Genomic DNA, 13,861 nt, shown 5'->3' with positions numbered 1-13,861 from the left:
ATGCTGCCCCGTCTCCCAGTGTCCTCGGGCACAAGACAGGGCCATGACCTCCTATGGGCTGCAGACAGATCTGTGTGAGCCCACTGGAGATAAGGGGGGGGAGCCAGCAGGAATGTGATTTATGTGGTTAAAGTTCACCTGCTCTTAGGGCCATCCCCGCTGATGGAGGGTTTGGGGTGGCTGAGGGCAGCGCAGACTTTCCTGTGTCTGTCCCCAGTTTGAAGCCCTGGGATGGGGTTTTTGGGGCTCCTAGGGATGCTCATGAGTATCCTGTTGAGATGGGGATGTGATACAAACAAAGCTCCCACGCAAAAGCTGAGATCTCTGAGGATGGTATGAATGCAGAGAGAGGGGACAGCTGCTGTGCTGGTGCACAAGTGGGGAAACTGAGGCACATACCCTCAGTGGGGATCCAGGAGTCCTCTCTCTGCTGTCTTTTGCCCTGAGGTTTCCTGGGGTGTGTGTGTGCATGCCTGCAGAATCCTGGCATCCAGCAGTCCCGTTTCCTGATCGGGGTTTGGGTGTTACCGTAGGATAATTATTCTGTAATTGCTCTCTAATGAGGTAGCAATCCTGCGGCGGGGCCGCAATTAGGGCTTCCCCCCACCGGGCTGTGCCCTGAGCCCTGGCCTCATCCACAGGGTCCCTGCAGGTGGGTGCCCCTCACCCCTGGGCTGGGACAGGGAAATCTGGGCTGGGATGTGCTGCAGGAGGACTTTCCTCTACGCCCATCCCCCTCTCCTAACCATCAGCACTGGGGACACTGGAGGGGGTTGGGGTCTGTCTGTGTGTTCCCACAGTGCTGACGCACAGCCCTGGCACCGACCTGCACTGCTTTTCACTCCCACTTGGCACCGTCTCTTCTCCCATCAAGGCCCTGTGGGGATTTCCTCCAACTCTCCTCCTCTTGCCCCTGCTGGCACAGCTGCTTTGCTACTGCTTGAGGCATCCCATCCCCACTCCATCCCCAAACCCCCTCGGTGCTGACAGACATCAGCTCAGGATCCATCCTGCAGGATCACCGTGGCCAAGTGGACGGTGTGCATGGTCCCTGAGGCTCAGGCTGGCCCCGGCCAAACGCTGTGCCTTCTCCCTTCCTCCCATGCTGCAGGGCTGTTCCCTTCAGTCCCTTCCTAAATCTGGGTGCTGCTCAGAGCCAGGGATAGCAGAGCTCCAGCATCCGGAGCTGGTATTTATAGCCTGGCATGATGCTCGGAAACAGGCATGGAGAGGGGTTGTTTTGGTGTTATTTCTCCCAAATCCTCCTATTTTCAAGGCCAGGCTGATTCTGCTGGTGATAAAGGCATGCAGTGGGGCTGCCCTATGTCACTCCATGAGGGATGCTCGTACCTGGGGACTTCAGATGGGATTTTAGCATCAAGGAGCCAAGATGGGGTCAGGTGAAGTCCATGTGCCCTGCGCTCACCCTTTGGGTTTGTTTTCCCAGGCAGCATCTCTCCTTTCAGCTCAGCTGAGCAGCAATGATTAGCAATTCCTGCTTTCATTGCAAACCCAATGCGTGCTGCATGCCTTCCCCACCCTCCCCCACCACTACCATTCCCTGCTGGGGGGACCTGCTCCACATCTTCTGATGCAAACCGTTTGTTTCAGTGTGCCTTTTATTATTTGTTTTTTTCTCCTCCTCATCCCAGAATCAAATAGATTCTCTAATTTGGAAACAATGAGCAGCAGTCGGAGTGGGAACGTAATGAATCTTTTAAAGCTCATTAGTGTGCGAGGTTGCACTGCACTGTGGGGTGGCCAAGGGGTGCCTATGGTGGGGGGTCAGTGGGGGTCCTGTGCATGCCATGGAGTGTGGGGCTCAGTCCCACATTTTTGGGATCATGGGTCAGGACCTGAGACTGAAGGGGCCGAGATCAGCCCCAGTGCTGGTGCAGCATTTGGGGTGTGGATGCTGAGACCTTGCTTAGATCCCACAGCCTTGGGGGAAGAGTGCAGTAGGGCAGCAGCCACCCCATGCTGCAGACTGGAGGGAGGGCTGCTGATAGTGAAGAGGCTGCTTGGAGCCTTATCTTATCCCTCGTGTGCTGGGCTTATCAGCAGACATGCTGGTGCTGGAGATAAGGGGGACCTTGGGTTCAGGCTGGGGCTGGTGGGGGGACTGATGCTCCTTGTGCTGCATTGGGTGGGCTGTGGGGATGCACGGACATGGGGGGATGCACCCTTTGTGGTCGAGGACTGGGGAGGAGTCCCCCCCAAGGCATGGAGCAGCCCCTCCAGCTGTGCTCCCACCCTCAAGAGGGATTAGGGTTATGGGAATGGTGTGAAAGGTTCGACCCCAGCTCTTCTTCTCCATAAGGAAAAGAAAAAAAAGAAGGAAAAGTGCCTTTCAGACAGCTCAAAGTCCTGTGGGATGGTGGCCATGGGGAGGAAATCCCTGCCCCAGGCTGTCTCATCCCCACTGCACCCAGTGCAATCCCATTGCTCCAAAGGCAAATTTGCTCTTCTGAAGAAGCATCTTAAGATCTCAGGGTCAGGGTGCTGTGTGGGGTTGGAGCAGCTGGGATGAACTGATCGTGGTGCTCTGCATGCTGCCAACACTTCCATGGGAACAGTGGGGACGAGGAGACAGGCGGTGGCCCTGCCCTGGGAGGGACAGCAGAGGGTGCAGGGAGCTGTGAACGGAGCAGGGCTTGGCGTGTCTCCTCGCAATCAGGTGGAGCAATGGGAGAGGAGGAGGAGGAGGAGGAGGCAGGTGCTGGGCCTCGTGAACAGGCTGTGATTGTTTGTACCGCAGCAGCGCCCACAGCTGCTTGTGCAAGCAGGGCAGGGAGTTGGCTCAGAGCTGTGCTGGGCTCGTCACACCTGGGACAGAGGATCTTCAGGTGAATCTGGCCCCAGGAGCTGGAGGAGCATGGGAGAACCCTGAGCTGTGCTCGTGCCCCTCTGCTCTCCCAGCACAGGGATGCCACGTGGTGAAGGGTCTTCATGGATGTACCCGCAAAGAATCTCTCTGTGCCAAGGATCAGCAGTCCTGAGGCTTCCATTTCCCAGGGGCAATGCCCCAGTCCTGTGTTCCCTGAGCAGGGGGCACAGCTCCTTCTCTCCCCGCGGGCGGCTGCAGGATGAAGCAAGCAGCCGAGCGTGCAGCCCGGCCCCGCCGATGGTATGTGGCCGCCCCGGTTCTGGGCTGCAGGTGAGCCTGGAGAATTGGGAAAAACAGGGCAGGGTTTTGTCTTCTCGAATGTTTCCTCCCACTGCAGGAAGTGCAGCCACGGTGGCACAAGGAAATCCCATAGTGGCACTGGCACAGAGAAGCCCCATGGTGGCACTGGCACGCTCTGCTTGTTAGGAGATGGCAAGCAGAGGGGCTCTGCTGTGGGGATGGCAACAGGCCTAGGGGTGAACCTTTTGGCACCATGGTGGTCATGACCCCATCGTGGGTTGTGCACCGCTGCCTATTGCTGCTGGGTGAGAGATGCAAAGGTGCTCGTGAGCACGGGCATCTGCTTGGCTGACCCTGCGTGCTGCTGAACCCCTCCATCTGATAGCATGAGATTCCCATACTGCTGCTCTTAGCACCCACCTGGTACTCAGCCAGTGCCCACCACAGGGTCACAACTCCATTGCCAAGAAGCAGAGCTGGGAGGGGACAAAAGCCCACCTGCAGCATGCCGTGCCCCAGCACCAGGCTGTGCTTGGAATCCAAACCAGCGTGCTTAAGTCCAGCACTGCTGATGGGGGTCTCAATGGCACGGCTGTGCCCGGCGGAGTGCTGGCGTGGCTGTGAGCAGGCGGGAGTGGCGTGCAAGCCGGGGGTGTGCGTGTGTGTGCGAGCTCCTGTTTATATAGCAGGGAGCCAACCTGCACTCTCAGATTTCAGACCTTGCTTATCAGCCTCCTGCAGCGCTCGCTTGGACGTGGCGGCTCTCGGCGGCTGCTTCCCCCTTCCCTGCAGTCTGCAGCAGCTCCTAGCAAGCAGGTCAGGCTGAGCTTGGGTCTGGGTGGTTGGTGGAGCTGGGGGTAGAGGGAGGGATCCTGGAGGAAAGGGTTTGGGATAGTGGAGGGGCAGCAGCAAGCTGGGCTTTGCTGGATGTTGGCTGCAGAGCTGCTCATGCAGTGCTGAGGAGTTGATTGGAGCTGGCACCGGTGGGCACAGATAAGGTGAGGGCGTGCAGGGGTATTGCCATGGAAAGGCTGAGGATCTGCAGGGATATGGGCACGGATAGGGTGAGGATTTGCAGGAATACTTGTGTTTGCTGGCAAACACAGCATACGGCTGAGGCTCTGTGCGCATGAGCGCAGCACGGTGCCCGTGTGCACCCTGCCAGGGGTTAAACGTCCTACAGGGAGCTCAGTGGCACCTGTGGGAGCACCAATAGTGCTGGCAGGGCTGGGAGCAGGGCAGGGGCAGCCCAGAGGGCTGAGCACACAGCTGGGCTTGCAGCAGGATGCGGGCTGGGGTCCTGCTGACTCTGCCCATGCTTTGTGCCATTGGCTGACTTTGAAACCGGGGAGAGCCCCAACCCTTCTGGCTGGGGGATAATGCAGCAAGTTGCTTGGATGCTGCTTCAAGCCACCTCTGTAGCTGAAAGCAGGACATGGCTGCATCTTTCTGGCGTCAGACACATCCCCCCTGCAGTTCCCACAAGCTGATAGGGCTGCCCCCAGCTCCTGCATCCCTTCCCTGGGTGTGCATGGATGGGGACACGATGCTCTGCACTGAACCCACGCTGCTTTTCCATGCCTGTGGTCAGTGAGCAATTGCGTGTGGCAGCAAATCTGTTGACAGGGCAGTGGTGGCATCTTGTGTGTCAGGGTCTGTAACCAAGCCATCCCCACATCTCTCCTCTTATATCCTGCACTGCTGAGATAAGGCAGGAAGCACCCATGTGTGTGGTGCAGCTGCAGTTCTGGATGGATGTGCAGAGCTGGATGTCACCTCTGCTGTCCCTGCATGGTGCCTGCACCATCCTGCTGAGCAGGAATGGCACGTGGGGAGGGAGAATAGGCCTGTGAGCTCAGTGCATGGCTGGCTTCCTTCCACTCAGTGGTCTCCTAAGGAGTTAAGTTTGATCACACCTCCAGGTGCAATCCCTCGATTCCTGAGGACTTCCTAACATCCTGGTCCAGAAATTTCAGCCAAATGTGGCTGAGATCTGCAATCTTCATGCATGGTCCTACAGTTCTGAGTGGACAGCTGTGAGCGAGCAGAGCCATGGCACTGCATGGATGATTGTGCTCTTCTGTACCTGCCCATGGAGCAGCAGAGAATCCAGCTCTGACACAAACTCATCCGGAGCTGCTGGGCTGCCCCAGAACCCGCTGAAGGCGAGCACCCACCTGGATCTGCCTGTCTCTGCCCTCCAGAAACTCAGTGCCAGCCTCTGGCTCTTCCCAGCGCTGCCTTCCCAGAGCAAACCAGTTCTTTATAGAGGGCAATAACCAGCTTTGCTCATCTCAACTGGGACAAAGAGGAAGCCTGATGCAATTCCCCAGCCCCTACTGCTGGGAGCCTCCTCCAGGGGATGCTGCAGGCAGGTGCAGTGGCAAAGGGATGCAACCAGGCTCCAGCACCAGCTCGGCAGCTCCTGCCCCACCTGCTTCCCTCCCCAGGCACAGCTGCAGGCACTGAGGTCCAATCAGGCCGTCACCCACTGCCCAGGGCTGAGAGCAGCACTGCAACCTTGTGGGTTGAGGACCGAGTCAGGGCTGGGCTGCAGACAGAGCCTGAAGTGCTGCATCTCCCCGCCTCGCTTGGAGCTGGATTTATTTACTGGATACTGGGGGAGAAAGGGGAACTGGCAACAGGCTCGCTTGCAAATGGGATTTCTGGGAAGTGGAAAGCTGGCTTGCTTTCAGCCTGAGCTGTCCTGATTTCCAATTGGAAGCATCCCACGGTGACTAAACTTCATTCAGGGGAAGATCTCGTTCTGTGGAGCTGACTCTGCACTGCACAGCACGGCCGTGTGGAGGTGGTGACAGCAAAGGGCCGTTTGGTGGCAGAGAGGCACTGCTCTGGGTTTGCACTGACCTGAGAAGCTCTGTTCCGTGGGGCTGCAAAGCACTGCAGCTCTCTTTGCTTTTCCCACAGCAAATTTCTCGCTTTTCTCCTGGCAAATTCCTTTCTTTTCCCCCTGCAGCTGTCCCTGGGACCTCACTGGGAGCACTGCTGAGGACATGGCCTCAGTGATTCACCACGAAGCCGTGCCCGCCTGCCCCAGTTCAGCCCTGCGACACGGGGTGTGATGGGCTGGAGGCAGCCATAAACCCAGGGCACGGTCGTCCCATCACTGCTGAGCTTGTCCCAGTGGCAACTGGGCTGAACCCCGGGTATTTTAATGCCTTGTGGAGGAGGCTGATGGCTGGGTGTGCAGTGAGCCCAGCCCTGCAGGCTGCACCACGGCGGTGCCACCCCTGGTTGCATTGCTGCAGCGCTGATAGGAACCGGTCAGAGCTGTGCCAGGAGCTGCTCTGAGGATGGTTGGGGGACAGCGAGGCAACACCTTTTGTCCCATGTCCTTGTACCATCCTGGGGGTCTGACAGAGCTGGGGAGCAGAGCCCCTCTGTGCATGGTTTGTGGGCCGCTGGGATTTGCTCTGAGTGCTCTGAAACGCTGATCTGTGTCTGCCTCAAGCCGTGCTCTGGATGTGCAGCCCTGCTTAGCCCAGCGGTGCTGCTGTCCCCCACCTGCCCAGGGAGGCACTGTTGCTGTGCCCTTCTGAGGAGAGCCACTCCTGCGGTGAGCCCAGCCAGCCCAGCCCATCCCTCTGCCTGGGCTCCGCGTGTTTGGTTTGGTCTGAAATCTATTTGCTTACAAACAAAGCTCAGGCTGTGGGGAACCTTTGGTTCCTGCTCTGTTTGTACATGGAGGCTGCGGCATGGACGCGTGCACAGGCAGTGCTGTGCTGGGTGCTGCTGGGGACAGGGCCAGGGCATGCAGCACATTGCTGTCACACTGGAGGTGCCACTCCTGGATACTGGGGAGACCTTTTGGCTGCTCCTCCATAACACCCGTGCTGTATTCATGTGCTTCTCGAGGGCTGTGTGCAGGGCTGTGGGTGCTTGCAGGGACCGAGAGCCCCATTCACCCCGATAGATCAAGGCTGCTGCCTGCCCCATCCTTGGGAGCTGCCTGGTACCACGCAGTTGCACAACCAAAATGCATGTGCTCTTGCATCACAGCACAGTTGCAAGCTGTTCCGAGCCTACAAAAGCACAGCATCAGATCTGAAAACAGTGAGTTTTCCCACTGCCACAGTCACACCCATGCAGAGGTACAGAAAGCACAACGCTGCACAAGAAAGGCCCTTGGGATGGCAGTGGCTGTGCCAGGGTGAGACTGTCCCAGCTTCGCTGCAGCACGGAGACTGTGAACTGCAGCACATGAGCCTCTTTGCAGGGATCCAGGCTAGCTGCTTGTTCCCACCCTTCCTCTCCAGTGTAACAGGTGTGGGGCTGCACACCGCGCCGGCACAGCCGGCAATGCCAGGAATGTGCCGAATGCGTCGGGGCTTGACTGCAGGAGGTCTGGGCACAGAGCAGCTGATGAGTCACTTGGAGGGCTGGCAGCAGACCACGAACCCGTGGACAAGTGAACCCAAAGTCTCCCCAAACCTAAATCCATGCGAGAAGCAGCCACCGTCCAACCCACAGCTGGCTGGATGCTCTGAGCCCGTGCTGTGCTGGAGTGGTGGCAGTGGGGCTGAGGGTTTGGCATTGGGGGTGGAAACAGAACGATGTTTTGCCCCCCAGCATCCCGAGTTGCTGCCTCGGGAATGGGAAATCCAAAGGCTGCACCCATATGCAAAGGGGCTGAGCCCTGCTGCAGGCAGATCTTATCGGCCGCCGCATCTGCGCTTATTTACAGCTCACTCCTGTCTGTGTGGGTTTTTTTGGCCGTTCAATGGTCTTCTATCTTGATTAAAACCATCCCCACAGCAGCCCTCTGCTTTCCAGCCTGCACGGGGTGGTGCCGTGCAGATGTTTGTCCAAAGCTATTTATGAGCACTCATAGCCTGGACACCCCCGGGGTTGCAGCCAGGGCTGAGCTGCTGGAGAAGACAAAATCCACTGCGTGTTGGTGTCCGAAATCCCAATCTGCATCGGGCTGTGAGTACCTCTACCCCATGGCTGCAGCAATGGGACTGTGCTGAAGGAGGGGAGCATGGGCTGAGCGTGGATGTTTGCTCCATTATTGCAGGAAAAGAGGAAGCACGGGGCTGGGGATGGAGATGCTGCAGCTTTCCTTATCCTGCGGGTCTCCTTTGGTGGCTGAGCTTTTTCTCATCCTCTCTGTGGCTGCTGGCACTGATGTGCTCTGGCATGGGATGGTGGGGGCTGGCAGTAGCTGCAGCCCAAGGTTAATCATCAGCTGCCCCACAGGTTGGCTAACAGCAGTGGGAAGGGAAGGAGATGTGTCCAGTCCCCGCAGCGCTGGGGGGATCTGTGCCTGGGGAGCAGGGAGACGTCCCTGCCAAGGGATTAACCCTTCACTGACAGCACGCCTGGCTGCAGGTGGTGACTTTTGTTAGAGGGAACATACGCCCTTCCCAGAGACACAGGGACGGTGCCAGCTGCGTGCTGCACACCGAGGTTACCCCGCAGCATCCCCCTCTCTGCTATTCCCCGCTGCTCATTGGGCTGCAGAGTCCAGCCTCGCTGCACAGAGGCAGGATGAGGCCCTCAGGGTCTGCACTGTGCGGAGACATGGAGCAGCGTGGGATGCTCATAACGAGGACTTTGCAACCCCCACCAGGTGCAGCTGCTCAGTGCTGTAGGGACAGCCACAAATCCCCCAGGGTGCAGAGCCCCTCGGGAGCCCCTTTGCGTTGGGAGAGGGTGGATGGGTGAGCCGCACCGTGGTGACACGCGAGGGGCTTTGGAACGCCGATAGAAGAGTCCTACCGCTGCGGCGCGGTGCCGAAGGGGTTAAAGCAGCCGGGCTGCGGTGGCTGTTAATGATTGATACTGACCGCGGTCCCGAAGGGCTCTGCAGGAAATTATCCAGCGGCAGCGCACAGCCGCCGGCTTTGGCAAACGGTGCGGACGGAGGGGACGCGCGGTGGCAGCGGTGAGTGCGTGCGGTGCGGTGACACACGTGGGCCATTGTCTGCGGCCGGGGGACCGCGGGGTGACGCGGATGTGGCCGCCGAAGTGTCACTACGGTACCCGTCGCCGAAAGGATGCTGTCGCGATTATCGTGTGCAGTGGCTTAGGCAGGTGCTGAGGATTTAACCCGAAAGGATTTCCCCACGCTGCTGCCGTAATCCCCCACCCCTGACCTGAGTTGCCCGAGGAGAGCTCGGCTCTGGTTTGCTTTCTGCCTCGATTGCTTCAGACAGGTATTTCTGCTGCTGGAGGTGGTTTGGTAAAGAGCTTAGGGAGAGCTTTATATCCCTCAGGCCTGGGGTTGGTGTGCGGTTCTGTGGCCATATCTGTGCAGCACCTGGTTTGGAGGTTTTGCCCACAGCACCGTGTCGGACCCTGCGCCCACGTCCCCACCGTGATCCCAGTGCCAGGGGGATGGTCTGCAGATTCGGAATGGTTCCAGGTTGGTGGGGGCTGTGGTGTGTGGGGGGAGGCTGATGGCTGTGTCCTGAGCTGGGTCATGCACTCCACATCTTGTGTCTGCTCACCCACGCTGTGCCATATGCATCTCAGTGTCTGCACAGCTCTCCGTGGGCACAGTGGGTGCTGGGATGTGGGTGTGTTTGTCCCCAGGAAGGGACAGTAGGGCGATGTGGCTGAAGTGGGCACAGAGCTGTGCCCCCATCCTCGGTCACTGCTGTCACATCGCTGTGACATTCCTCAAATGTCAGACCATGGATATGGGCTGCCCCAGGCTCTGCATCTCTTTCAGCAGCGCGTTTCAGCCAGGCTGTCCCTTTGAGGGATGCCTTTGCCTCTCCCCCTGCCAGAGCCGGAGCTGTGATGGAGCTGGAGTTACCAGGGAGATCAAACATAAACTCTCTGCTTCCCCCGGACTCTTCTCCTTGGCTGGAGCAGGAGGGGAGTGCCGGCCCCCCCGCCGCAGGCAATGCTGGCTGCCAGCAGCCGCTTTGTTCTCTGGAAATCCCCTGCGGTCCCTGGGCTCCATCCCGCCCTGCAGTGCTGAGCACAGAGGGGGCTTCGCCATCCTATCTCCCATCTATCAGGGCTGGGACCCCGGCCCCATTAGGGACCCAACCTCACAGGGTCCCTCAGATGTCCCGCTCAGTGCCACCACCGCCCAGCTGCGTGGTGGTGACGTTACATGTTGTGCTCAGTGATGCAGAGTCACCCTGTGGGATGTGGGCGCGCAGGCAGCCGCTGTGCTCCCTCCCTTCCGGGGACTTTGCCCAGCAGCTGCCAGCCCCAGTACTGTGTGCAGGATCCAGCTCAGGCTTTGTGACTTTCCCTCCTTGTTTATCTCCCATGGATTTACTGCCAGGGTGTGTTTGCAGCCCGGAAAGCCCAGCCTGGCTGCAGTGCTGGTGGGCTCAGTGGCCCACCCCACAGGGTGCACAGGACGCAGCAAGCCATGGGTGCAGGCTGATATCGGTGATGGATGGTGAGGTGCGGTGCTGTGGCAGCTGACGTGTGTGGTTTGTCACCAGGGTGGGGTGGCAGAGAAGACGGGTGCTCACGGCACTCTCCCTCCTGGAGCTGCTCAGCGTTCCTTCCCTGCATGGCCAGGCTCAGGGGTGCCAAATGGCACGTGATGGCCAAAGCGGCCCAGCGGTGTCCCAACACCAGTGCCACCTCCCAGGCCCAGAACAGGGCGTTAGGTCAAAAAAATGCATTGTATCCCCAGCAGCTGTATGGGGAACACAACAGTGCATGGGCCTATAGGAGCAGGGTGTGCAGAAGCTGCTCGGATGCGTCCCCGCGCCGTGCCAGGAGCAGCAGGAGCCAGGAGCTCGTTGTTGTTAGCGTGGGGGCTGTGCTGGCTGCTGGCCCCCATCCCTGCCTCGGCGGTGAATGCGGCTCCGGAAACGCTCTCTCAGCTCAGCTGGCGGCGTGGCTGGGGTTAGGGCATGGATTGGGTTACGGAGGAAAACCGGCGGTGAGAGGGAAACCTCCGTGCCTGGCTGTGCACCCAGCGCGGGTGTGTGGGTGCCCACAAAGCGCTTTCATCCCAGAGCTGAGCTCAATGCATTTCCAGGCTGTGCTGAGTTCGTGTCAGTGCCTGGTTAGGATGTGGGGCAGGCCAGGGGTTGCGTGGAGCTCTGCCCTCCTCTCTTTGCCTTCATCTCCTCCTCTCTCTGCAGCCTTTTCCCTTTCAGCCCCCCCAAGCGAGCCAAGCCTCACACGTAACTCCTGTAAGCAGAAGGGAATTTGGAAACGCTGAGAGCAGCAATTCCCAAACTTCTCCTCCATCAGCTCTGCTCCTGGCCGCTGATTCCCCTTCCCTTTGTTCAACTGAATTCCTGTCCGCTTGCTCTGCCCGTCCTCCCACAGTGCTGTGAGCAACGATGGGGCTGTCACCGTGCACCACACAGCCCTCGTTATCCCACTTGGATCAGTTGGAATGGCTGCACAGGGAGCAGCTCGGCCCCCTCCTGCTGCCTTTGCCACGGCCCCTCGCTCTGCGTGGGGACGGCGGAGGAGCTGAGTGCTGGCACTCATCCTCTGGCTGTTGGGTCGCTGCTGCGCCTGCAGAATTGCTTCTATTTATTTTTTTCTCTCACATCCAGTGTGCAGAACTGAGCCTTGTGCTCTGAGCAGCGCACAGAGGGTCCAGTTTATTATCGCTCAGGGGAAATAAATCTTCCCAGAGCGTCACTGATTCCTCGCAGACAAAGCTGCTCCTTTGTGCTCCCAGCTGTGCAATGGGGCTGCTGTGTGGATGGAGAAGAAAGGCTCCATTTCCCGGTGCTTTGCTCCCAGATTTTTGCCCTGTGCTCCCCAGCAGGTCAGGGCTCGGCAGTTTGCACGGGGCTGCTTGGAGGTGGGTTTCTCTCCCACCTCCTCGCAGGGTGTCCATGAATGACACCGTGGCTGCCGTTCCCTTCTTCCTGGGAAAACAAACAGATTCCAAGGGCTTGGTCAGAGGACAGGGATGTGGCTGAGGAGGAGGGAGAGAGGTGAAGAAAGGGCTGGAAAAACAGAGGAAGGAGGCCAGGATGAAGGGAGGGTTTGGCTCACAGCCACCTGAGCCCCTCGCCCAGGAGCTGCCTGGATGCTCGCCCCCGAAGCCGCTGTCGGAACTGTGCGTAAATGCTCCAGATTTACACCTCCAGATTTACACCTCCAGATTCACACGGGGCCCCTCAACGGGGCTGGGGCCAGGGGGTGGGGAGGTGCGTGCAGAGCTGAAATTCGGGTTGGGGTGTGGGAGGACAAGGTGCTTCGTTCCTGGTGGCGTGCAGCCAACACGGGAGCTGGGGGATGCTGTTAGCAGGCTGGGAGCACTTGGAGGGGTTGGCCTGGATTGAGCCTGACCAAGGAGGGGAGGGCAGTCAGGATCCCCTTCCTCGCAGATCTGCTCTGCTTTTGGTGCTTGGCTGGTTCCCAGAGATGGGAGGAGAGGCTGTACCTCCCTCCTCCCCTCCTGCTCCCAGCCTGTGTGGATGACAGCTCACAGCCTCCACACCACAAGGATGGCCACAGTGTAGGAACGGTTCCTGGGTTTTGGGTGCAGCTCAGAGGTGACTCGTTCTGTCCCCAGCTCCAGCTCTCAGTGTGCTTTTTGTATCCTGGTGTATCCAGCTTGCTTCGAGGAGCTCTGCCAATGCATGGTAGCAGTGTGAGATGGGGTAACCCGTGCAAAGGAACTGCAGAGCACACTGGGTACCTGCATGGATGTGGAGCCTTATGCACATGACAAGCACTGATGGAGAGGGGCTGTGCACCATGCCCTGGAGACCAGGAGGGGTCCTGACCTCCTCCTTGGCAGGCAACTGAGGAGGAAAAGAATGGGATGCAGAGAAACTCCAAGCAAAAGGCTGAGCTGCTGGGAACAGCTCCTAGGCAGAGGCAGCCAGCTGTGAATCCTGCCAGGGGTGCATGGTGTCACTGATGGGCTTTGGTGATGTGCATGTGGCACAGTGCTGCTGCTGCTGCTTGCACCAAGGGGGAGTGCAGGAGAGGGATGCACCCATGCAACACTTTGGCCACTGCAGGGTCCTTGGGTTGTACTCCTGGCCATGTCCCAAGCTTTTGTTTGCAAACGCTGGGCAGCAGTTGACCTTCACAGTGCAGGAAGGGCACCGGGTGAGCCAGGAGGGTTTTCCCCATGGGGAAAGGGTGGGGTTGTCCTCCCTGTGCTCAGCAAACTTTAACTTCGGGGAGGGGGAAGGAAAGCAGCACCCAGAGAAAGTTTGTTCTTCACTTCTGCGTTTATTCCCTTCCCTTTCTCCCTACCTTTAAGAAAAAGCAATGGGAGATTGAAAATATGCTTTTGTGTGTGTGTGTGTGTTTACCCTAAGGAAAAGCCCCAGCTTTTCTCTCCTGAGAGATCGAGGGCAGCCCCCACCCAGAGTTGCTGCTCAGAGCCCCAGTGTATGGCTGCTCTCTCTGGCACAGATGTGCCCATGGCCATGGCCACCCTGGACGACTGATGGCTGTGACATGGCCCAGCTGGCACAGGCAGAACAGCACTGCTCTGAGATCACACAGCCAGGGCTGAACCCCACTTCACAGCTCCTGAAGCCACCACTGAGAGCAGTTCTGTGCCACTCTTGAGAGTGACCAGGGATGGGCAGGAGGTGAAGCGTTGGGGTGTTTGCTGGCTCTGGTGTTGGTGCTGGCACTGGGTGCACAGCAGCAGGTTGGCACGTGCCCACGGGCCGTTGGGGAACCTTGATCACTGGCAGCAGATGGTGGCAGTGATTGGGGAGCTGCAGTGGTGTGGATGAGTGCATGTGTCCCACCCCACAGCCAGCAGCGTGCCAGCAAGAGGAGCAGTGCATTGCT

At 58.8% G+C, this 13,861-nt stretch overlaps 1 protein-coding gene across 6 annotated transcripts in view; it reads left to right on the top strand.

Moving 5' to 3' along the window:
* PLEKHA6 (pleckstrin homology domain containing A6) overlaps positions 1-13,861 on the top strand; it is a 39,619-nt gene that overhangs the window by 5,266 nt on the left and 20,492 nt on the right. Inside the window, exon 1 of one of the 6 annotated variants that reach the window (XM_085210229.1) lies at positions 3,810-3,943. The exons of 2 other annotated variants lie outside the window; for them this stretch is intronic. Coding sequence is in view for 1 of the 4 variants with exons in the window: in XM_085210217.1 (XP_085066343.1) it covers positions 8,923-9,035 (113 nt within the window). In the remaining 3 variants the exon portion in view is untranslated. Of the gene's footprint in view, positions 1-3,809; positions 3,944-5,084; positions 5,937-7,869; positions 8,075-8,728; positions 9,036-13,861 lie in introns of those variants that run through there. 3 more of the 6 variants (XM_085210225.1, XM_085210224.1, XM_085210217.1) reach the window with 3 other exon arrangements.

This window comes from Meleagris gallopavo, chromosome 28 (assembly GCF_905368555.1).
Source record: "Meleagris gallopavo chromosome 28, MGAL_WU_HG_1.1, whole genome shotgun sequence".
Classification (NCBI taxonomy): domain Eukaryota; kingdom Metazoa; phylum Chordata; class Aves; order Galliformes; family Phasianidae; genus Meleagris; species Meleagris gallopavo.
This window is presented reverse-complemented; position numbering and strand designations above follow the sequence as displayed.